We start from the raw sequence: 23290 nt of genomic DNA on the forward strand, positions 1-23290 counted from the left end.
AAACCTCCACTAACCAAGGTACAAAGGCCGTCTATTCAAAAGAACTAAGGCGGTGTTTGTTTTTTTGGCTTTTTGGTGAAAGTAATTTGTTTTCGGAATTTATATTGTTTGTTTTTCTATTTTTTCATGACTTATTATAAACTTTTTACTAAATTAAAAAAACTAAAATATGTAGCTTTTTCTAAATAGAAAAAATAACATATTGATTTTTTTAATTTTTAATATTTTACTAAAAATAAAATACTATAAAAACAAACAACCTAATATTTAACTCTATTAAGCATTAAGATTCTATTTAGAATTAAGTAAAAAAACAAACATCACCTAAGTCAACCTCTGTTGACCAAGAAAGGTTATACAAAATGAACAAAAGACCCATATAAGTAAAATAATCCTGACCCTCTAGACCCAAATTTTATCATTCATTTTCAACGGGTGGGATTACTTGTGACATCCTAGAGTTTTCCACAATTATCTAGCGGCAGCATGAAGTTAGCTTTGAGTGCTAGAGCTAACTAAATGTTGGAGCTTGCTGGATGGTTGTAGAATAATTGAGAATATTTGTCAAATTTGAAGAAATGGAGTTTTGAACCAAAATAATATTTTTTTTTCCCAAAAATTTTCATAATTAGATTTTCCAACAAAATTATTTCCAAACTAATGTTTGTGGGCATCTACGTGACTTGTGGTTTATATATATATATATATATAATTTTGTTTTTAAATGGATAAAGCCATAGTAACAGTTTTAAATATTGGTTTAAGATTGAACCTGATGGTGATTTTGAAATTATAGCTTAAATTCAAAACCATAATTGGTGATTATAATTTTGAACTTAAGCTTATAATCATAATCATATAATTTTGACTTAAAACTTTTTTTTTTTTTATAATTTTTTTTATTATATTAATTATTTTTTTTCTATTTATTAGTATGCGAGTTGTACCTAAATTTATGTGATTATTTTTAATTTTTTTTTTAAAAATTTTAAAGTTTGACTTTTTGCACCTTTTAGTTTTTTTTTTTAATAGGTTTTGCTTTTTATTTTTATTTTTAAAATTTTGGTGTTTTAAATCTTATATAAAGGTATTTTAGTATAATTTTGTTAAAAAAGGAAATTATATTATAAATTCGTTTTATTAATTATTTATGTAGGTGGTAAATAATATTTCATACAAAGTTCAACTTAAGTTTAAAATTTATAATTTTTTCATTCAAATATCTAATGATTTGTTTATGATAAAAAAACCTAAACCACTGACAAAAAAAGCCTTAGACAGAATTTTATATAAATAAAAAGGTTGCAAGTCAAAAGCTTGGTTGACGGTTACTATCACAGTTTTTAAGATCATCAAATAAACCCATAATCATATGGGTTTTTCCCATTTTTAAATTTTGTCACGTGCAAATCACAAGCTTATGAAGTTGGAAATACTAGTTTAGAATTTTTTCTTTTTAGGGAATCTAGTTTGGGGACATTAGGTTAGAAATAGTTTTGTTGGGGAATCTAGTTTGGGGATTTTATTTGTAAAATAGATTATTTTGGGTCAAAAGTCCAAGAAATGAGTGACATCCTAATTCCGGGTGTTGACTATCCAAGAGTAATAAATTGACGAAGTGCACTTTCCGATATTCACCATGACCAATTATTATATTTTACCGATTTTTTGATATTTTAAAATTAGATATGTTATTATAATATTATTATAAAATAATATATAATAAAACATTTATAAAAATTGCATTTTTTTAAGATATTATTATCTAATATAACAAATTATATATATATATATAAATAATTTTTTTTAAAAAAATAAAAATATTTATTTTTACTTCTTATATAAATTTTTAGAATTATTATTAATTTTTATGTCATATATTTTGTATTAAAATATCTGTTGATATATCTGTAAAATTGAAATAGTGATTATCAAAATTTTCATCCCCACTTAAAACTTAAAAGTAACTTTGTGTTCAAGAAATACAAAAAGAAATATTTGGTTAAAAGGGATGAAATAATCCCCAAATTAAAAATCTAATCATTCTCATATTTTTTTTTTAAAAGTAATCAATTTTTGACATAAATATCATTTTCTATTTTAAGTATTTACATATAGATTTTAAAAGAAATGATTATTTTTAGGGATAATTGTATTTTACAACTACTTAGGCTTGATAATTAATAAAAAGTGCTTTAAATACCCATAATTGATTACAAAAATATAAGATTGGAATAGACAAAAATACTCATTTGACTTACGAAGATCATTTTTGGCATTTCAAGAAAGTTTGAAAGTGGGTGTAAAACTCAATTCTCACTTATTTTTACGAGAAAATGATGATGATGTTTTTATGTAAACAGTGTGAAAAAAAGATGAGTGGTTAAATTTTAAAAATTGGGTTTTGAGATGCCTTTTAATCAAATAAACCAAAGAAAAACCACTAATGCTCACTCTAAAACCTCGCTCCCTCCGATATCCCTCACAAGTACAGTGCCGTTGTTCGTTTCAAAGCTCTCTCTCTTTCCGCGGTTAGCTCTTTCTTCTGTGCTGTGATTCCAGGTCTTCGCTCGGAGCTTTTCGCGGTTTCTGTTCGCTTTTGGTGAGTTATCTTCCCAATTCTAAACCCTAATTTGTTTTTTTAATTTCTCATTCTGTTTTAGTTTGTGAGGTTTCTAGTTATGTTATTGAGAAAAGAGGATCGATCTTCGATTTTCAGTTTTTGGGAGCCAATAAAAATCATAAACCTAATTCAAAGTTGCACCCACGACACAATAACATTAGACAGACAGGTCTAGAATGGAATTTCCAACATCTGATAAACTCAAAAGGGCTGTTCGGTAGATTTTCCCATAATCTTTGCAAAAACCCAAGAGTATTGAAACCAGGCCTAGGGGGGAAGTAGAGTAGCTGGGTTGGATTGGTTTGGATCAAAGATTGACGGGGCAAAGTTGCACCCACCACGCAGTACTACTAGAGAATGGAATCCCAACATCTCATAACTCAACACATGAGACCATATAATGCATCAACTAAATAACTGTAACCACATGGGTTATGTCATTCCATCATAAATATAACACTACAAATTCTCACCAAATATGAAGTGAAGTTTGTGATGTATCATACTTGAATTACACATTTCCATTGATTCCTCTTCCTTAAGATTCTTAGAGCTTTTGCTGCAGCAATCAATGGGAACTCAGTTTCTCAAGCCATCCACTTATCTAATGCTCCATAGACAGCCTCTTTCTCATTAGGGAGCTCAGGAATCTGTCAATCTCAAGGTTTAAAGTAATGTCATTTTATTTTTCCAAACATTAGTAACTATTATAGAACGTGTATGTCATCCCTCCCAACTTTCATGTGCATACTTTTTCAAGAATCACAGAAGACCTAAGTTTGCAGAAATAAGTGTGTGGACTACAAAAAGATGACCACACAAACTTACAATTCGAACAAGATTGAGCGCCTCTTGTCCAGACCCAGTTGAGCGCCTTTTGTACAATAAAATTTTCATAATAATATGTATGTTAGGTTGGTTTGTCCCCAGTTACAACAATGGTTGTTATAGAAGTGGGTATGTAACTTAAATCCATTTTAAAATGTATTCTTTAGTGAAGCAAGGCTTGGCTGTTGTTATGACTCTATATTTTGAGAGTGGAAAAACTGAAAAAGGCCAATTTCAAGAAAATGTTTGTTTATTTGTATGTTGAATGTTATAAAAATACAATTGTTCTATGTCAATTTTCCCTTCGTTGCCAATGGGCTTGAATTAACAGTAGGCCTGCAATGACAAACACTCAGCCCAATTAGGCTATGGGGAGCGTTGATGGGCCTGTAAGATTAATATTGGGCCAGTGTGTATGCCCTTAAAGCTCGGTGGACTGACCATCGTCTCTGCTTGCTTTCTCATCACTGATGAGGACCCCAAGTTTGGGCTCCCTCTCTTCATTTCCTGCTTCAAAACCCTAAACCATAACCCTAATATAGCCGGTTTTGTGTTTTTTCTGTGGGTTTTCTTGTCCTTCAGCAACATTTAAAGTAGTTGGCGAAATTGCGAGGAAGTATTCATACAATTATTGAATTGTCTTGGTTGGGTAGTTTTGAGAAGGAGCTGCAAAATGAGAATGGCAGTGGAACACACTATTCAGAATAACATGATCTGTCTTCACAGATGCTCCTCAATTCAAACGATAACCCAACACCCTTTCTCAAGTTTCAGCTTTTCCCCCTTTCACAAGGCAAGGATGAACGTATATATTTGAATATGAATTTCGTTTTGGTAATAAGTTTCTTCTCTTACAAAAATTTCTTTTGTAATTTGTAGGTGACCAGCATGCGTCATGTTAAGTGCTGCCACAATCCGCCCAGTTACAGGGCTGTTGAGAAGTAGGTCCAGAAATTATAGATAATTTTATATAACTCCTAAATTTTGATAACATGTTTGATTGTAGTTTTTCTCATTAAATTTGCTGCTATGGTTCTTTGATGGATAGACCTCAATATATTTTTTCACTAATTGTGGCCCCTAAAAGGATAACCCCTCCTGAATACTGAATGTGAAACAAGTTTAGCGGTTGTGGTTTTAAATTTTTTTTCTTTTTCCTCTCTTGGGAATTTAGAAGCTTAAACTCTTCAGCACTACTAATATGGTAATAAATTTCCCAGTTTTGTTGAGCTATGATAGATTTTCTTAGCACGGAATGTAGGGAAATAAGCAAGAAAGTGGGAAAAAAGGAACACCACTTGTGGAGGAAAAGAGACTCAATTGGGTCTGGACAAAAGGCGCTCAATCTTGTTCGAATTGTAAGTTTGTGTGGTCATCTTTTTGTAGTCCACACACTTATTTCTGCAAACTTAGGTCTTCAGTGATTCTTGAAAAAGTATGCACAAGAAGGTTGGGAGGGATGACATACACGTTCTATAATAGTTACTGATGTTTGGAAAAATAAAATGACGTTACTTTAAATGTTGAGATTGACAGGTTTCTGAGCTCCCTAATGAGAAAGAGGCTGTCTATGGAGCATTAGATAAGTGGACGGCTTGGGAAACTGAGTTCCCATTGATTGCTGCAGCAAAAGCTCTAAGAATCTTAAGGAAGAGGAATCAATGGAAACGTGTAATTCAAGTATGATACATCGCAAACTTTGTTTCATATTTGGTGAGAATTTGTATTGTTATAATTGTGATGGAATGACATAACCCATGTGGTTACAGTTATTTATTTGATGCATTATATAGTCTCATGTGTTGAGTTATGAGATGTTGGAATTCCATTCTAGATCTGTATCTCTAGTAGTACTGCATGGTGGGTGCAACTTTCCCCAGTCAATCTTTGATCCAAACCAACCCAACCCAGCTACTCTACTTCCCCCCCTACGCCTGGTTTCAATACTCTTGGGTTTTTGCAAAGATTATGGGAAAATATACTGAACAGCCCTGTTGAGTTATCAGATGTTGAAAATTCCATTCTAGATATGTCTGTCTAATATTATTGTGTGGTGGGTGCAACTTTGCCTAGTCAATCTTTGATCCAAAACAACCAACCCAACTACCTTTTTTTTAAGCCTGATTTCAACACTCCTGGACGGGCAAAAATTTTTTGAATCCTGTAATTCATTAGAGCTTTTCCATGCAAAGTTGCCTTTTTTTCTCTATTTTCTTTTTTTCCCCTCTGTGGTTGATGTAATGCACTTTGAGCACAATAAGTATGCCTTCCTTCATTATTTATCCAAAAAAAAGGGCTTAGCTTCCTTTATTTTTTATGGTTTAAATTTTCAAAGAATTACGAAGCAAGATCTGGTCTGGCTTTAGTTGGCAAGACTGACTAGCAACTGAGGTTGATTCTATATTTCTTCTAGTATAGAAGCTTGGAAAGTGAGGCTCTGGATCCCTTCCAAGTTTTTATTTAAGGTGAAGCCATTTTTGTTTTTTTGTCAGAAGGCGAAGCCTTATTATGCTGATCCTGTAGGTCACCATAGGTGGTTATTTGAGGCCCTTGGAGCTTCTTTTTTGGGATATTCACATTGATTTTTGAATTTGTTAAGATAAATGGTGTATCATCATCTTGATAATATTTTATGTAACAAAAGGCTTATATTTCATATATATCAAAATTTCATTCACTAGGTCAAACTGAGCTAGACCAATCTGAAATATGAGCTTCAGTTCAACTAACAGATTAGAGAAATGAGAACTGACCAAGGTTTTTTGGTTTTTGCCTGATGCAAACTAAACCAACTTGAAAGTTATACCTCCAATGTTTTTGTCACACCAGTTGTGTAACGGCAATATAAGCATCCAATCTCCAACATTGTTGGAAATAGAACATGTTGTTTAATATCGCATGAAAACATTTGTGTTGAACTTTTTTCCTTGTGTATAAATAATAAAAAGCAAAAGAAAATGAAAACACATTTGCCCAAATAGCTAGGCATGCACACCCTCAAAGGTCTTCTACATCCTTTTTTTTTTAAGTAATATGCTTTCAAAGTTATGTAGGATAGTTATACCATTCACCAACATATTTGCAAAGTCAAAGAGATTAGGAGTGTTGTATTGACAATTTCATGAAGATGTGCGAAGTCCTGAGTAACCCTGTTTATTGGTATGCTCCTTGGTGTGAAGATTGGCAACCCATTCCAAAGTTATAACTGCTTAACGATCCTGGACGAGTTTCCTTTTCTTTTGGTAGGTAACCCTTTTTTCTCTTCTGGCAATAGAACTTGGAATCTCCCTCATCCCGACCCTAACCACTTAAGCTAGGCCTCAAGGGCATTAAAGACCTTGGATGGTTCCTCAAGCTTGAAGAACCAAGTGAAGATTTTATGGAAGTTTGACTCGTTTTGTCCAGGGAGTGCTGATTTTCAAAATTAGGTTGACCTGGATCCTATTGGTTAACCAGTTGGGATTAATAGCCTCCTGTGTGTTTGATTTGTTGATATAGTATTAGTTATGTTAACTGAACTATTAATCCTTACGCAAAGAGGATGAAGGTTTAGGCACGATGAAGTGCAAAGTTGAAAAGTTTGAAGTGGAAAAAAAGTCTTTTCAGGTGAAGTTTGAAGGATCGAATGGTGGAACTTGGGTATCAGTAACAGAAAGGAGCCGTGGTTTTGTTGTATCAGTAGGATTTGGAAGGGAGGAGGTGGATTGGTTAACGGAGCACTTGAAGAAAGCTGTGGAGTTGGAGAATACCAGGGGATTCACACGAAAGTTCAGGGGCGAGAATAAGATTCATTTGATGGAGATTTGCTTCAACAATAGAGGGCGATTCATGAAAATCACCGAGATTGCCACAAGAAGGAATCCTTTACTTCTTGTCATCCCCGAGGGTGATAAAGGTAGTGGATGGGAAGTACTTAGGAGGGCGATTCTTTCAGTGCAAGATTATTCTGATCAAGTCGGAGAAGAGCGGAAGAAGATGTTTGGCAATAATCAGATGAGCAAAAGCAGATATAGAGGTGGTCGGTCATACGCAGAGGTGGTTGTAGAGGATGGAATTAGGAGTGGAGTTCCATTAGCAGCTGGAAAATGGGCCAGAGCCGTAATATGCGAATGCAAAGAAAAAGTTCAAGACTGGACTGATGAAGGCAAGGCCATTGTGAGGTTGTTGGGAGTGAAAGGTATGGTGTCTATAAACCCCATTTCCGCCTTTAAGGGGTGTTTCTTTGTGAGTACAGCAGGAAGAGCAAAATGGTTACAAGAGCAGGAGAGACTTTTAGTGAAAGGAAGGCTTGTTCTCCTAAGAAGATGGTCGCCAAGAGAAAATATGTTTATTCCTGGAAAATTCAGAAGGGGTTGGTTAGTGTTGAAAGGCCTTCCTTTTCACTTGTGGGAGGAATACCAGCTGAAATTCATCTTGAAGAAGTGGGGGAGGGTGACGGAGGTAGCAAGGGAAACCGTGAAGCTGTTGGACTTGACGAAGGTGAAGCTGTGGGTGGAGATGCATCCTAGTGTCGTGCTTCCAGCGTTGCTCGAGGTGGAAGACGGGGCCTGGAAACATACTGTAGCAGTTTCAGTCATCGGAGAAGAGGGCGAAGATGGCAATGTCACGTCTGAGACATCCCACTGCAGGTACGAGTGGTTGAAAGAAGGGGGTTGCGTCTCTCAGACGCCAAAATTTGCAGAGGGGCTACGAGGTAGTATCAGGGGTAATGAGTGCTACAGGAGGGAGCTTCTTCCCCGGGCACGTTATCGGCGTTCAAGTACAAGCATGGTGGCCAAAAGGGAGAATGGATGGGAAGGGCGCAGATTGGGCTTAGTAGAAGAAGTCATTCTTGGGCCCACAGGGCCTGAGTCTTCCACTAAAGCCCATCCAGTAAGGGCCCAAAAAGGGAGAAGGAGTCGTGGGCTTCACGCTGGCCCAGATGTCCCTCAAGCCCATGACGCTGCCGCATCCCTTTCTTCTCCACAGCGAGCGGGCTCCTCTGCAAAAGCGACCACGCAGCCTCGTTCAGGCGATGAGAGGGCCGGCGTCGAAGTAAATCTTGGAGAGGATGGTCGGGTCGATGAGTTTCAGGCCCAGACTTCATCCAACCCTAGCCCACCTTCAGAGATAGAAGAGGAGAGTTACGGGCGTCGGACTGTGGGCTGTAAGTCATCAGGCCCGTCGGGGTTGGGCCAAGTTCAAGGTGGTTCGATGTCGTCTGGCTTGAGATATGGGTCTCGAGAGAGAGAAAGTGCAGCGAGAAAGGGGAAAGCTCCAATGGATCAGATGGAAGACTTCACGCAAGGGGAAAAAACGATGGATTCAAGGGAGATGTGGTCCAAACTCTTCCTTCCAAGTGCGGATCGCCGTCATGGACAACGGAGTAGCAGCGAGACTCTTCCCCTACGGAGCGCAACGTCACTTTGCGAAGGCCGCAATCTGGAAGTGGATGGCGGGATGGGATCTCAACAGACACGAGGTATCAGAGAGAGTCCCATCTTCCGATGTCTTCTGCCAAGGAAATGCAACAGTTGGTCGAAGGAAGAAACCTCGACGTCAAGAGGAGTGATGGAATCGCGAAAATCCCAACTCAAAGAAGACAAAGGAGGATTTAAGGGCCGAGCGGGGTACGATCCTGGTAGCTCTTCAGTCACGGTGTCACCTTCTATTCCAAGAACCAGAGGTAAAGAAATCATTTTGGGAGGAAATTGTGAAGTTCCGGGAGTGGAAAACTTGGAGGTAAGTCAGCCTTTTTCTTCTCAGCCACCCGAGCCTTATCCCTATCCTTCCTGTAATCTGGAAATGAATCTTCCGTGTCCCTCCGGTCCTCATCTCCCATATTCAGAAATTCTTTCCCAGTCTCCTTCGGTAAATCAAGGTAAATTTAAAATTTTTCCTGAAATAGGCGATGTTGGCCCATTAAATTTTGTTGGCATCCCTGTCCATGTTGAGGAGGAGAATCAGAGAGCTGTTTTTAACCAGATGTCCGAGAGATCTACCCCTGGGAAGTCTTCTAACCTGATGCCAGGCAGTCCGGGGGTTAATGAGGCATCCCCGCCGGAAGACTTTCTTATAGATGGCCTATCCCCTAGGAAAATGGCTAAAGTGCGAGAGGACTTATGCTCTCTGGACATTAAGGTGTACTCTAGGAGGAAGAATAGAGGCCCATAGGCGTTTGAATCCAGGTGGATTTGGTTTGGAGGGTTAGGGCCTGTGTGTTTTTCCATGAAAATCATCAGTTGGAATGTTAGGGGTTTGGGTTCAAGTAATAAGCGAAGGGTGATTAAAGATTTCCTTAGGTTAGAGAAGCCGGATGTTGTGATGATTCAGGAAACAAAAAATGAGAAGTGCGACAGAAGGCTAGTGGGCAATGTCTGGACGGTCAGAAATAAGGATTGGGTTATTCTCCCGGCGTGTGGGGCTTCAGGTGGGATTTTGTTCATTTGGGACTCAAAAAAGTTGTGCAAGGAGGAGGTGATATTAGGCTCTTTCTCGATATCGGTCAAGTTCGCCTTGGAGGGCTGTGGACCTCTTTGGATTTCTGCAGTTTATGGTCCAAATAGTCTCTCACTTAGGAAGGATTTTTGGGTGGAACTTTATGACATTTATGGTCTAACTTTTCCGTTGTGGTGTGTGGGCGGTGATTTTAATGTCATAAGGAGAAGTTCAGAAAAATTGGGGGGCTCTAGGCTAACTTCAAGCATGAGGGACTTTGATAGTTTTATTTGTGAAAGTGAATTGCTTGATCCACCTCTTCGGAACGCATCATTCACTTGGTCAAATATGCAAGAGTCTCCCGTGTGTAAGAGATTAGACCGTTTTCTTTACTCAAATGAGTGGGGGCAGCTATTTCCCCAAGGCATGCAAGAAACCCTTATCAGAAGGACCTCGGATCATTGGCCAATTGCTTTGGATACCAATCCGTTCATGTGGGGCCCAACTCCTTTTAGATTTGAGAACATGTGGCTGCAACATCCTAGTTTCAAGGAGAACTTTAGAAATTGGTGGAGGGGTTTTCAAGGAAACGGATGGGAAGGCCACAAGTTCATGAGGAGATTACAATTTGTTAAAGCCAAAGCAAAGGAATGGAATAAGCTTTCTTTTGGAGTGCTTAATGAAAAGAAAAAAAGTATCCTCAAGGATTTAGCTAACTTAGACGCCATCGAGCAGGATGGGGGTCTCACCTCTGAATTGTTAGTTCAAAGAGCCTTAAGAAAAGGGGAGCTAGAGGAATTAATTTTGAGGGAGGAAATCCATTGGAGACAAAAAGCTAGGGTGAAATGGGTTAAGGAAGGGGATTGCAACTCTAAGTTTTTTCATAAAGTGGCTAATGGTAGGCGAAATAGGAAGTATATCAAGTCATTGGAAAATGAAAGGGGCTTAGTGTTGAATAATGCCGAGAGCATCACAGAGGAGATCTTACTCTACTTTGAAAAACTCTACGCGAATCCTATAGGAGAGTCTTAGAGTATTGAAGATTTAGATTGGTCCCCTATTTCGGAAGAAAGTGCAATAAGTTTGGTTGCCCCTTTTACTGAAGAAGAGATTTCTAAGGCCATATTTCAGATGGATAGGGACAAGGCTCCGGGGCCTGATGGCTTTACTATTGCAGTATTCCAAGACTGCTGGGATGTGATTAAGGAGGATTTAGTGAGAGTGTTCCCAGAGTTTCATAGGAGCGGAGTTATCAATCAAAGCACTAATGCCTCTTTCATTGTTCTTTTGCCCAAAAAGAGTACGACAAAGAAAATCTCAGACTTTAGACCCATTAGTTTGATCACTAGTCTCTATAAGATAATAGCCAAAGTGCTCTCAGGGCGTCTAAAAGAGGTCTTACATGAAACCATCCATTCTACTCAAGGCGCCTTTGTTCAAGGGAGACAAATAATGGATGCAGTCCTCATAGCAAATGAGATAGTGGATGAGAGAAGACGATCAGGGGAGGAAGGTGTCGTCTTTAAAATTGATTTTGAAAAGGCTTACGATCACGTAAGGTGGGATTTTTTAGATCAAGTGTTGGAGAAGAAGGGGTTCAGTCCTAAATGGAGGAAATGGATGAATGGATGCTTGTCCTCGGTATCTTATGCAGTATTGGTGAATGGTAGCGCTAAAGGTTGGGTTAAGGCATCGAGAGGATTAAGACAAGGAGACCCTTTATCCCCCTTTTTGTTTACTTTAGTAGCAGATGTATTGAGTAGGATGCTTTTGAGAGCAGAGGAGAGAAATATGTTGGAGGGTTTCAGGGTGGGTAGAAACAGAACTAGGGTATCTCATTTGCAATTTGCTGATGACACCATCTTCTTTTCTAACACTAGGGAGGAAGACTTGCAGACTCTCAAGAGTCTTTTGTTAGCATTTGGGCATATTTCTGGACTTAAGGTCAATTTAGACAAGAGTAATATTTATGGCATCAATTTGGATCAAGCTCATATTTCAAGATTGGCTGAGACACTTGAATGCAAGGCTTCTGGCTGGCCTATACTATATCTGGGTCTTCCTTTGGGCGGGAACCCCAGGGCAGGTGGTTTTTGGGATCCTGTGATTGAGAGAATTTCAAGAAGATTAGATGGTTGGCAAAAGGCATACCTATCCTTTGGAGGGAGGATAACTCTCATCCAATCTTGCCTTACCCATATGCCTTGTTACTATCTTTCTTTATTTAAGTTACCCGCTTCAGTTGCTGCAAAAATCGAGAGGTTGCAGAGGGATTTTTTATGGTCAGGGATTGGGGAAGGCAAAAAGGATCATTTAGTTAGGTGGGATGTAGTGTGTAAACCGAAGGAAATAGGGGGTTTGGGTTTTGGGAATATTTCTCTGAGAAATCTCGCTCTTTTAGGGAAATGGTTGTGGAGGTACCCTAGAGAGGGTTCAGCTCTATGGCATCAGGTCATACTAAGCATCTATGGTTCACACTCCAATGGTTGGGATGCCAACACAATAGTCAGATGGTCACATCGCTGTCCTTGGAAGGCTATTTCTCAAGTCTTTCAGGAGTTTTCCTCGTTTACTCGATTTGTGGTAGGAAATGGGGAAAGAATTCGTTTCTGGGAAGATTTGTGGTGGGGGGACCAACCTTTGGGATCCCAATATCCAAGTCTATTTAGAGTAGTCTTGGATAAAAACATACTTATTTCTTTAGTTCTCGGTCCTACTCGTCCTTTCTCTTGGAATTTAAATTTCCGTCGTAACTTGTCAGATTCTGAGATTGAGGACTTAGAAGGCCTCATGCGATCTCTTGATGGAGTGCATTTATCTCCTTCGGTTCCAGATGCCAGATTGTGGCCCTTGTCTTCTTCAAGGCTTTTTTCAGTTAAATCTTTCTTTCTAGCTTTATCCCAATTTTTTGGATCTCCTCAGGTTTTTCCTTCTAAATTCGTTTGGAATTCTCAAATTCCTTTCAAAGTGCAGTCCTTCATCTGGTTAGTGGCACACAAGAAGGTGAATACTAATGACATGCTACAAGTGAGAAGACCCTACAAAGCCCTTAGTCCGGATATTTGTATTCTGTGCATGAAGCATGGGGAATCAGCTGATCATATGTTTCTTCATTGCTCCTTGACGATTGGGTTATGGCACAGGTTATTTCAGTTAGCTAAGATGGATTGGGTTCCCCCGAGGAGCATCCTTGACATGATGTACATCAAATTCAATGGATTTGGTTCGTCTAAGAGGGGGATAGCCTTGTGGCAAGCTGCAAACATCGCTCTTATTCGGATTGTGTGGAGGGAAAGAAATGCGAGGATTTTTGAGGATAAAGCAAGGAATTCAGAGTCTCTATGGGACTCTATTGTTTTCCTTGCTTCTCTTTGGGCTTATTGTTCCAAGGTTTTTAAGGGGACTCCCCTTAATGCGATACATCTTGATTGGATAGCTGCGTGTACTCCATAAGGAGTGGTCTTTTTAGAGTGTTTGCTTGTTTTTCAGTGTATTTTTCTATAGTTTAGCTGTCTTTGGCAGGAGGATTCCTCATCTTTCTTTTGTACTTTTTTATCTATCAATAAATCTGTGTCGTTTCCAATCAAAAAAAAAAAAAAAATGTTAACTGAACTATTGCCCGTTCACCAGCCTGGGTTTCACAGCCTTTGTTGGACAAGCTATTTTAAGTTTCTTCTTTTATATGATTGTTGAGATTTGGGAGTTGGCCAAGTAGGCTTTTGACAGTGCAGTTAGCACCTCTAGTTAAACCCATTGTTTTTGGGTGGGTGGCAGGATTTTAAGCCTAGAAAGAGACTTAGAGTAAAAATTTTCAAGGTTAAAACTTCATAGATTCCTCACAATCATTATTTGAGAAATTGTTTAGTGAGGAGTTCCTTTCTGGCTGTGAATGTGGTTTGATTGCCATCAAGGTGGTCATAAAGCTATGGATGAGTGAAGTTTAGAGGAGCTCTTCATCAACTTAGATGCTCAAGGGTGATTGGAGAGCCTTGAATGCTGGTGGTGCTTTGGGAGGTAATATTCAAAACTAATATTCCATTAATTTGCATTGTAGGTTTTCTATCGAAAATTCAAAATAAATTAAAGGAAGTGAATCCCTTGATCTTGGTTGAGCTTATTAAAGCTCTTGCTTGGTTGAGGTAGTGTTGTAGCCCATTGTTTTAATTAGTTGTATGTGAGCTTGGAAAAAAGCTTGTGTTGGGTTGAGCTTGTGAGAACTCAATTGATTGCTTGATCGGTTTTTTGTGAGCTGTGGAAACCAAGTGTATATTGTAAATGATTTTAGGTGATTCCAATAAAATCCTATATGATTAGTGGATTAATACCAGCTTGTGATCAGAAGGTGGATATAGGCTTGAGCCCTAACAACTATAATTCTTGTTGTCTTCCATATTTGCATTGTGCTTGAATTTCTTATATTAATATAATGCACGTGAGTAATGTTATTGTAATTGTCTGAATTATTCATATACTGTTAATACCAGCTTGTGATCAGAAGGTGGATATAGGCTTGAGCCCTAACAACTATAATTCTTGTTGTCTTCCATATTTGCATTGTGCTTGAATTTCTTATATTAATATAATGCACGTGAGTAATGTTATTGTAATTGTCTGAATTATTCATATACTGTCTTGGCATATTTTCATTGTGATAGAATATGAGTGTTGGAGATTTGAGGTTTGATTCCATGTAAGCCAAAAACATAAAAGAAAAAAGTTACCTATGGACAAAGGTTCTTTTTGTTGTGTTGGTTTATTTCTTTGAGCTTTCTTTTTTAATAAACGTTTGTAACTCCTGTTAACCTCCCCTCTAGGGCATAATTCCCTTGAGACATTGCAATTTCAATGCAATATGTAAGTTCATAAGAATCTAAAGAAGTTAACATTCAAAGAAGAATGTAGATATTTTTTTCTTGTGGGAATTTATTGAGCTATATGCTATATAAGAAAGTTAGATATGCCTATCTGAAAAAGCCTTTAAAAAATTAAAAAAAGAAGAAGGTTCATTAGTGATATCTTCTTCTCTGATGGATGCTATACTATGAGAATCTCTAGTTTCTCTCTAATGACAAAACTAATGTTTGGTTGTTGTCTATTTCAATAGCTGGGGTGAATGCATTCATGTAGTTAGACAATTTTTTCAGCTTTATCTTTAGATTTATTAGAAGTATCTGAATTGAATGTTAGATAATTTTCCTTGCTACAAATCCTAAAATGTTTCTCAGGTGGCTAAGTGGATGTTGAGTAAAGGCCAAGGAGCTACGATGGGAACATATGACACTCTTCTACTGGCATTTGATATGGATTGGAGGGTGGATGAGGCTGAATCATTATGGAACATGATTTTGCATACACATACACGCTCCATTTCCAAGCAGTTGTTTTCTAGAATGATTTCCTTGTATGATCATCATGACATGCGAGATAAAGTAATTGAGGTATCTTGAATTCCATAATGATTCCCAACTCCAACTTCTGGGCATAAAAAAATTGGACCCAAGTTTTTTAACCATTTTTTCTGAAACTTCTGTATGATTTCATCATTGGTCACATTTATTTTTATGGTGCTAAACTTCAAAATTTCTGAGAGAACTCAGGTATTTGCTGACATGGAGGAGTTGGGTGTGAAACCAGATGAAGATACAGTAAGGAGAGTGGCATGTGCATTCCAGACACTAGGCCAAGAAGATAAGCAGAAACTGGTTCTCAAAAAATATCAATGCAAATGGAAGTACATTCACTTTAACGGCGAACGGGTTAGAGTGAGAAGAGATGCATGGGATGAAAAATGCTAATTGAACCACAAATGAAATGGGGGTTGAATTTAAATTTTCAGTATTGAAGGCACAGCATCTGAACTTTGCACATGGGCTTCTTTGCTAGATCTTAGAAACCGAGGAGGACATCCATGGAGATTTCATGGCTGTTGCTATAGAGGTTTGATCAACTCAAACTCCCTTTGTGGGTAAGGTAAAGCACCTACTAGCTATTGTTGAAGCCTTATCCTTGTTTGCTAACCTGGAGGTGGTTCTAATGTATTGTGTAGATATGTCCATAAATATGTCATCATTTGCTGTAAATTGTAGTTAGAAAGAAAAGATAGTTTGGTAATTATAAAACATGAGGCACTGGTATCTTCAAATTTCCTTTAGACTGTGTTGCGACATTGGATGAATGTACTTTGGAAGTGAAATGGATTTACTGTAGTCTGAGGCCAGTTTGTTTCTTTGGTTGCATTAAGATTTCAGCATATAATTAAATTAGAGGGGGGAGGGGGCGGGCACTGTGGGGGTGTTTATGGTGACGTGTTTGGAGCAATGGCAGTTATGTTGATCACTGTGGTTCCAGTGATCTTTTGTAAATATTGGTTGGCCCCAATTCTGAATCAATTTGTACCACTGTGGAAAGTTTTAGAAAGTTCATACCGCTTTTGTATTTGTATTGCTATTACTTTTGTCTGTTTAACTATAATACAAAATTGCACACACTTGAGATTCTGAACTTGCAGGCAAGCCAGTTTCGAAGAAGAAGAATTGAGGAGCAGAATTCTCATTCTCGTTATCTTCAAAGCCACATTGCTTTGGAGGTTTCAAGTTTAACTAGTAATATTATTTCAAATCTTAGAAAACCTGGAACAGGATTAACAAAAGATCCAGGAACAGTGTCTTCTTTCCATGTTCCTGCCCTTGCAATCCCTTCAAATCTTCAATCATTTTGAGAAAACTCTAATCCCTTACATATATAGTCCAATTTGGAAGTGATAGACAAAACTAAGCTAAAGACACTGCCATAGGGCTTCTTACATTGTGGATTCCATCATTCCATGTATACCAACCAAAAGCATACTCTGTGTCATTCTTTTTGCTTGCCTTAGGGTTTCTTGCTTCTACTGTTATGTCGAAGCTTTTCTTCTGCCCAACATGATTGAAGTACAGGATACTTGGCTCAACCCTAACTGAAAATCCCACTGGTGACTTAACGCTAGAGAAGTATATACTTCTAGCGCTGCCAACATTAGTGGCAGTCCTTGTGACGGTCACTTTGCGTTTGAGTTTGGAGATCTGGAGGGATGGATAGTTGAGATTGTTGGATGAGGGTGACACTTTTGGACACTTGAATGAGGAGTCCAGACTTTTAACTCCAATATTGCAGAGGTAGAGAAGATAGTCAGTGTATGTAGTGTCGTATACTAGACCGGGATCTGCAGCCTTTGTTGGTCGGAAGTGGCCTGAACCGTATTGGAAAGGGTTTGTTGGATTGCCAGATGAATCAGTTATTGGCTTGCCAATGTTGTTTACAAGTCCGGCTGTAATGTGAGAAATGTATCATATTAGAAAACAAACATACTCCATGGAAACCATAGGTCAGAATAGGGTAGGTAAAAAAATTATGGACAGACCAGACAAACTTAGAATGAAGGCCTTCCAAACCCAACTACTATGAATGTTGTTTAACTATACCCGTGGTCATGAGAGCAGATCTTATAGCAGCACTGCTCCAATTAGGGTGAATGGCTTTGAGAAGAGCAACTGCAGCAGCCACATGAGGGCAAGACATAGATGTTCCAGAGAAAATATTATACTTCACCACTCGGGGATCCAATTCTGACCTTGTAGGGGATGATCCTTCGCTCCATGCTGCTAATATATTGAGTCCTGGACCTGTGATGTCAGGCTGTTGCGGATGCGGTATGCCAGAAGTTAGAAGTCTTAAAAGGTTTGACAGACAAGGACTGAATGCTCAATAAGAGAAAAAAAATGGTGACAGGAATTACCTTGAGAAGTTAGAAGTCTTAAAAGGTTTGACAGACAAGGACTGAATGCTCAATAAGAGAAAAAAAAAATGATGACAGGAATTACCTTGAGAATATTAGGATCGATAGTATTTGGACCCCTACTGATGAAAGAAGCCATGAATGGTGCTGGTTTAGCATGTAACACCGTCCGTCCTGGAATGATGGTTGCCATTGGTTTCTTTGTTGATTTAATGTAGTTACGAATTTTAGTCACATCCTCGGAACTCACTGCAGTTGCAGGAAGAAGGTGAGGGTCTGCTGGGAGATCAAATCCATTTTCCGGCGTGTTTCCTAGAATAAAACCAACACCCCCGGCTCTTTTCACTTCAATGCCCTTTTCAATTCTCAATGTCATACCACCCCTCAAGCACAAAACTATCTTTCCTTTCACCTTCTTTGGATCAAGGGAACCAAAGTTGCAATTTCTGTAACATACACAAGTTTTTGTATGATAAACATTAACAAAAAAAATCCAACTTAACTAATAATGATTTTAATTATTCTTATTTTAACTGGAAAGTGAGATTACGCTGCAGTATTGTTCTTGGGCACTCCAGGGACGACGGCATCTGCTGCGAATACCAGGGGGTACATCTTTTTCTTCAGCTTGTATGGGGTTACGGATTGTCCCTGAAAAGGAATCAGAACAGAAAGTGGGCATAAAAGCAAGAATTGTCAAAATATTCATAGAACATTCCCTTGGTTTCTCAAAGGTTTAGTTACCATGAGTTTCATGCCATTTCCAAGAACAAGAGGAGTGACAAATGCTCGGTCTATGCTACTAGCACCAACTGTGATGATCCATGGTGCAGGGTTGGACAAAGTTGAGGGGGCAGGGCCTGAATTCCCAGCGCTGCACGCCACTACAATGTTGTTCTTGGTGGCATGAAGTGCTCCAATTGCTATACCATCTTTGGCATAAGTGAAAGGTTGAGAAGTCCCGATAGAGATGCTAAGTACATGAACTCCATCAGCAATGGCATCATCTATGGCTGCTAACATGTCTTCTTCATAGCATGTGTTCCCTTTCACCTTTGTTTGGCCTGGGATCGGCCAGCAGACTTTGTAAATGGCGAGACGAGCCAGTGGGGCTCCTCCTGAGGCAGTGCCGGGGGCATACCCAAGTGCTGAAACATTGTGAACCCTTCGCCCTGCAACTGTTGATGCTGTGTGGGTTCCATGGCCATCCTTGTCACGTGGTGATCTATAATCTGTTGTGGTGTTAAGGGGGCCATTGTCCGACTCATAACCCTTCAGATAGTATCGAGCTCCAATCAGCTTCCTGCAAAATTGCCAATACGTAGGACACATCAAAGCTTAATTTTTATAAGGATCATCTGCTCCATCCTCATATGACCTCAGTAGTAGAGAGGCGGGACACATCAAATTGTGGGTCACATGTAGGCCCCTGTCACGGACTGACCAAGGTGTGTGCACTGAAAACAAGCCCAGAGGACTATCTCATGAGCATTTCTTGGCATTGGATTTATAAAAATCACAAGATGGTAATGGGAGGAGCTAAAAAAACGACCAACAGCTCAGACCGTTCACTTTTAGATCAAAATGGACAGATAGGGATCACCAATTAAAACACACTCTTTACAGTAACACTAAAAAAATATTCCAACATTAGAATCAGGAACGGTGTGTGTAAATAACATCCGACACCTACAAAAGGACAGCGTGTAGCACAGGGAAGGAGGCCCATTAGATGCTTTCGAAGAAAACACCTTGATTGTCATGATCTGGTTCAGTTCTAGAAGTGTGTAAAATCCAATTACAACCATGCCAGCTTGTTCTTATACCTAAACCATTGGACTTTGTACACTAGGGCATAATTAATCTGAAATTTGCTTTTACTTTTCTGCTACTTGGTAAGCTACATAAGTCCCTCTTGGTATTAGTTTTGAAACCATTTTCAGCTCTCTCCATAGGAAAAGATACAAATACCACCAAACTAAAAGAATGCTGGCCTTTTCCTGGGTAACTGTTCTAATCAACTTTTCTTTGTTTAGCTTAAAAAGACTAGAAACTGCGAATCAAAAACCTTTTCAAAAGTATGCTTTGGATCCCTTCTTACTTACTAATTTCTTGTCAAACTTTTGTTAATTGTAAAGTGTGAACGTTCGGCCGTTTAAAATCACATGACAGTCACCAGATGCAACACTCGATCATGCTTTAGACTAGACAAGTATAGTTGAAATCTGAAACATCTTTATTTTTTAAAGTTACTGAGGGGTCCCCATAACAGTATACCCAGAATAAGCAGAATGGGATCAAGTGATGATGTAGGTTACAGTTGAAAAGAAAGAAGAATGATCCATCTCTGATACATGTTCCATGAATGCGAAGCACACAGATTCCACTCTATGCCTTCTTGGAGAGGCAGCTAGTGGTTTCTCGGTGGGCTGCAGCATCAGGGCTTTTGGTCCAAACCTCGAATGGGGCCACTCTCATCCTCGTCCTGGAAAGGAGACTGAACTGTGTCACCATGCCTGTCCTAACACTATCATCAGTTTCTAACAGGCAAGATTCCTATTGGTTCTGAGATTTCTCGACCAATCATGAGGCCTAAGAACATCCCATTTTGCAAAGAGAGAATCATTCTAATGCTATGTAGGAATAGTGTTGTGGCTAAGATTTGGAGGAAAATAAGAATCTATGTGGCCTACCAGAGAACACATCAATTAGGTTTATGGTTGAAAAAAAGGGTGATGTATACATTGATCAAAAGACCCAAAAGGCCTAGAATTCATAGCACCCGTATCTGTTAAACATGAGTGGACCATATGGAGAAGAAACACGATCACGGGTATTGCTTAAAATTAACTCTTCCTGACGAAGACTAGGAAACAGCCATGGAATAATGGTAAAAAGGATTAATGCCACAAAAGCAGGAGGAGATTGAACGCTCACCTGTTACAATGGGAGGAGTTGAAAGCAACTCCAGTTTGGCAGATTCCCTTCCATGATTTTGGGATAGGTCCCATTCCTTCATCACTAAAGCTCTTCGACTCCGGCCATACACCTAATCAACACCGCATCCATCACATGCAATCAGTATACACTGCCTTCAACTAATCAATCATTACAGGTTGCAGCCTTATGATAGAGGCAAAAGCACATGAGTTTTCCATAAAACAGGAAAGAAAATAAGAGGGGAATCACACGAAAATCAAATCGTTCGTATTGGAATTACCATTATCCACCATCCCAACTATGATTTGATCACCATATCTGGCTTTTTCCAATAAATTTCTCGTCTTCTTTTGCTTCTTCAACTGTTCTCTTCCCAGTTCCTTCTCCAAGCCTACAAATTCCCATGACCTTGTAGTGTGGAGGGTGTGCTTTTTCCGCTGGCTGGGGAATACTGATACCACTTCATCCATCTCTGTTGGAAAAGAAAAACTATTAGACTTGTTTGCCATGAGAGAAAATATAAATGCTGACCCATTTGAACGCTTTGTTTTACCCGAAAGCTTTGTGACTTCATGGGGGCTGAGAACTGCTGCAAAGCCATTGATGCTGTGCTTGTAACTGTAGAGGAGAGAATCTCTAGCTTCTTCCTCGGATGCTTTCACAGAGAGAAGATACGAGTGGTGATAATCCTCTATCTCATGAAGTGCTTTCTGTCCACTGTGTTCTCCAAAATATACTATATAGACCTGTGTTGTCACAGCACTTGTGAGATGAGCAATGAAAATATTTCACAGAACAACCCAAAAAATAACGTGGTTTCATCAGAGGAAAATCAAGACAACCTTTCTTTCTGCACATGAGGCCAGGAGAGGAAGCAGGAAAAGCAAAAAGAAATCACAAAACCTCATTGTTGATGCTGCACAATCTTGATGGGTTGATATCGCCTATTTATAGGTTTACTGTGCATTGGTTTAAAACAGTTATCCTTTTTTGAGGATAACATCGTTTTATGATGTTATATTTTCGGGGTCCAAAAAGGTTTGATTGTTTTTCGAGGGAAAAAAAAATAAAAAAGAACAGAATGACATGATTGGTTTTTGCTTAATTAAAAAAATGGAACTAAGCCAAACTTATAAAAAAAATGGATCAATTTAGATGATAAGTTGGATGCAGGCTAAGTTTCTAAAGTCAGCACGAAAGCAAATAAAGGATTAACCTTTCTATAACGGTTCTTTTCTTGGAAACAGTTTTTTTTTATATATCATACCAAACACGTTTTTACTTCATTTTTATTTTCCTTGTTAAAAATAAAAAAGGGTAAAAAAATGGTATAATATTTTATAATGATATATTTCTGTTTGTTATAAAATATGAAAATTTATCGAGAACTTATAGATAATGTATATTTTTTTATTTCAATGAGACCTATAATCAAAATTTCATTTCATTTTTTTTCTATATTCTAATTTCTCATTTTTTGTTTTATTTTCATTTCACTTTAGTATTTTATAACACTGTTTTTATTATTTTATAAATAAAAATAAAAATAAAAATATTTTTTACATTACATTTTCAATTTTAAAGATGCTTGATATACAAAAATATATTTGGAAGGAGATTTTTTTGCAAATAATATTTTTTTTCCTCATTTTTATTTTAAAAATAAACTATTTTTTCTATATTTCTTTTCCTAAAATGTTCTTAATTCAAATGTTTCTATCAATTGTTTTAAATAATATAATTGTTAATTCTTGTTCATTTATATAAACAATTGAATTAATAATTAGTGTGTAAGAAGAAAAGAATACTTGAATTAATTATCACTTAATTTTTTAAGACAAAATTTTAAGTAAGAATTAAATATATCATTTGATCACGTATAAATGACATTTTAAAAAATATCAACATTAATAGTTGTATTTTTTTGTTAGAAATTTAGACTATTTTTATTGAAGAGTGTACATGTTACACAAGGAAAGTAGTGGATCCCAACTTTTAAAAAGGGGAGTTGGAGAAAGGGAATCGTAAATGCTTTTCTTGGTATAAAAATAGAGTTTATATAAGAATCAATATTTTTATTTTTTCACTTTTATCTTAAATGCTTTTCTTAATTATAAGGTCTTTAAATAAAATCATCTGGTTCGATTTAGAAACTCTCAGCGAGTTTCTACTTCTCAAAATGAATATGTTAGCTTCATTTTCAAATGCTGAAAAATCCCTAGACTGTTGGGAAATGAGCTCACAATGCATATAGAAGTGTCATATTCTTCTTTATTTAGTGTGGTGGAGAGTGGTCCGAGAGAATGGCCACCTATCCCATCCCAGCTTCAACTCCCCTGCTCACTGGTTTACTTGTGTACCACTTGTTCGGTTTGGCATGCCTTCTCATTCAGATTTCAAACTCTGCAACTCACCTTTTCCAATATAGCTTTTGAGGCAGCTGACCTCTAACTCAGATTCATCTCTTTGTCTTACTTGGGAAAATCTTTTTTAGTGCAGGAGCAAAGATTGGGGAAAAGGAGAGAATGCCTTCATATGCATGAGAGTCATACACATCAACTTCAAAATCGTCAAGAGGCTTGGCTCCTCTACTAGGGCTTTGGGTTTAAAGCCCCCTTCCCTAGCTACCTTTTTATAGCCATACTCTACATCTGATCGATCTCAGAACCTAGATAAATATTCAACTCAAATCTGTCAAAGGTGGCATG

The 23290-nt window shown here is 37.9% G+C and overlaps 2 protein-coding genes across 4 annotated transcripts; one reads left to right on the plus strand and one right to left on the minus strand.

Annotated features, from left to right (window-relative positions):
• Positions 1–2422: 2422 nt before the first annotated feature.
• Positions 2423–16085, plus strand: LOC100257195 (pentatricopeptide repeat-containing protein At4g18975, chloroplastic). 3 transcript variants are annotated; one of them, XM_010657299.3, is made up of 7 exons: positions 2423–2602; positions 4034–4244; positions 4331–4392; positions 4713–4809; positions 4988–5131; positions 15094–15306; positions 15466–16085. In XM_010657299.3, exons 2-7 carry the CDS (start codon positions 4125–4127, stop codon positions 15661–15663), a joined length of 834 nt encoding a protein of 277 aa, XP_010655601.1. In that variant the 5' UTR covers positions 2423–2602; positions 4034–4124; the 3' UTR covers positions 15664–16085. The 3 variants fall into 3 exon arrangements, with proteins under 3 accessions (XP_010655601.1, XP_010655604.1, XP_010655602.1); XM_010657302.3 differs by having other exon boundaries at positions 2424–2602; positions 4672–4809; XM_010657300.3 differs by having other exon boundaries at positions 2424–2602; positions 4105–4244.
• Positions 16086–16330: 245 nt separating this feature from the next.
• Positions 16331–21501, minus strand: LOC100252070 (subtilisin-like protease SBT5.6). Its single transcript, XM_002269519.5, has 9 exons — positions 21425–21501; positions 21136–21328; positions 20863–21054; positions 20580–20691; positions 18387–18945; positions 18193–18293; positions 17728–18088; positions 17329–17542; positions 16331–17174 (listed from the first exon to the last, which is right to left on the minus strand). The coding sequence occupies exons 1-9, from the start codon at positions 21488–21490 to the stop codon at positions 16639–16641; spliced, it is 2334 nt and encodes a 777-aa protein (XP_002269555.2). The 5' UTR covers positions 21491–21501; the 3' UTR covers positions 16331–16638.
• Between the last annotated feature and the right edge of the window lie 1789 nt (positions 21502–23290).

Source organism: Vitis vinifera, chromosome 10 (genome assembly GCF_030704535.1).
Source record: "Vitis vinifera cultivar Pinot Noir 40024 chromosome 10, ASM3070453v1".
Lineage (NCBI taxonomy): Eukaryota > Viridiplantae > Streptophyta > Magnoliopsida > Vitales > Vitaceae > Vitis > Vitis vinifera.

Excerpts from the sequence above, each read along its gene's own strand:
- LOC100257195 (XM_010657299.3), top strand. The coding sequence starts at position 4,125 with ATGAGAATGGCAGTGGAACACACTATTCAGAATAACATGATCTGTCTT. Across the intron at positions 4,245-4,330 it reads GCTTTTCCCCCTTTCACAAG|GTGACCAGCATGCGTCATGT; the intron begins GCAAGGATGAAC and ends TGTAATTTGTAG. Across the intron at positions 15,307-15,465 it reads TGCGAGATAAAGTAATTGAG|GTATTTGCTGACATGGAGGA; the intron begins GTATCTTGAATT and ends GAGAGAACTCAG.
- LOC100252070 (XM_002269519.5), bottom strand. The coding sequence starts at position 21,490 with ATGAGGTTTTGTGATTTCTTTTTGCTTTTCCTGCTTCCTCTCCTGGCC. Across the intron at positions 21,055-21,135 it reads TGAAGTCACAAAGCTTTCGG|AGATGGATGAAGTGGTATCA; the intron begins GTAAAACAAAGC and ends CTTTTCCAACAG. Across the intron at positions 18,946-20,579 it reads AACTCCTCCCATTGTAACAG|GAAGCTGATTGGAGCTCGAT; the intron begins GTGAGCGTTCAA and ends GCAATTTTGCAG.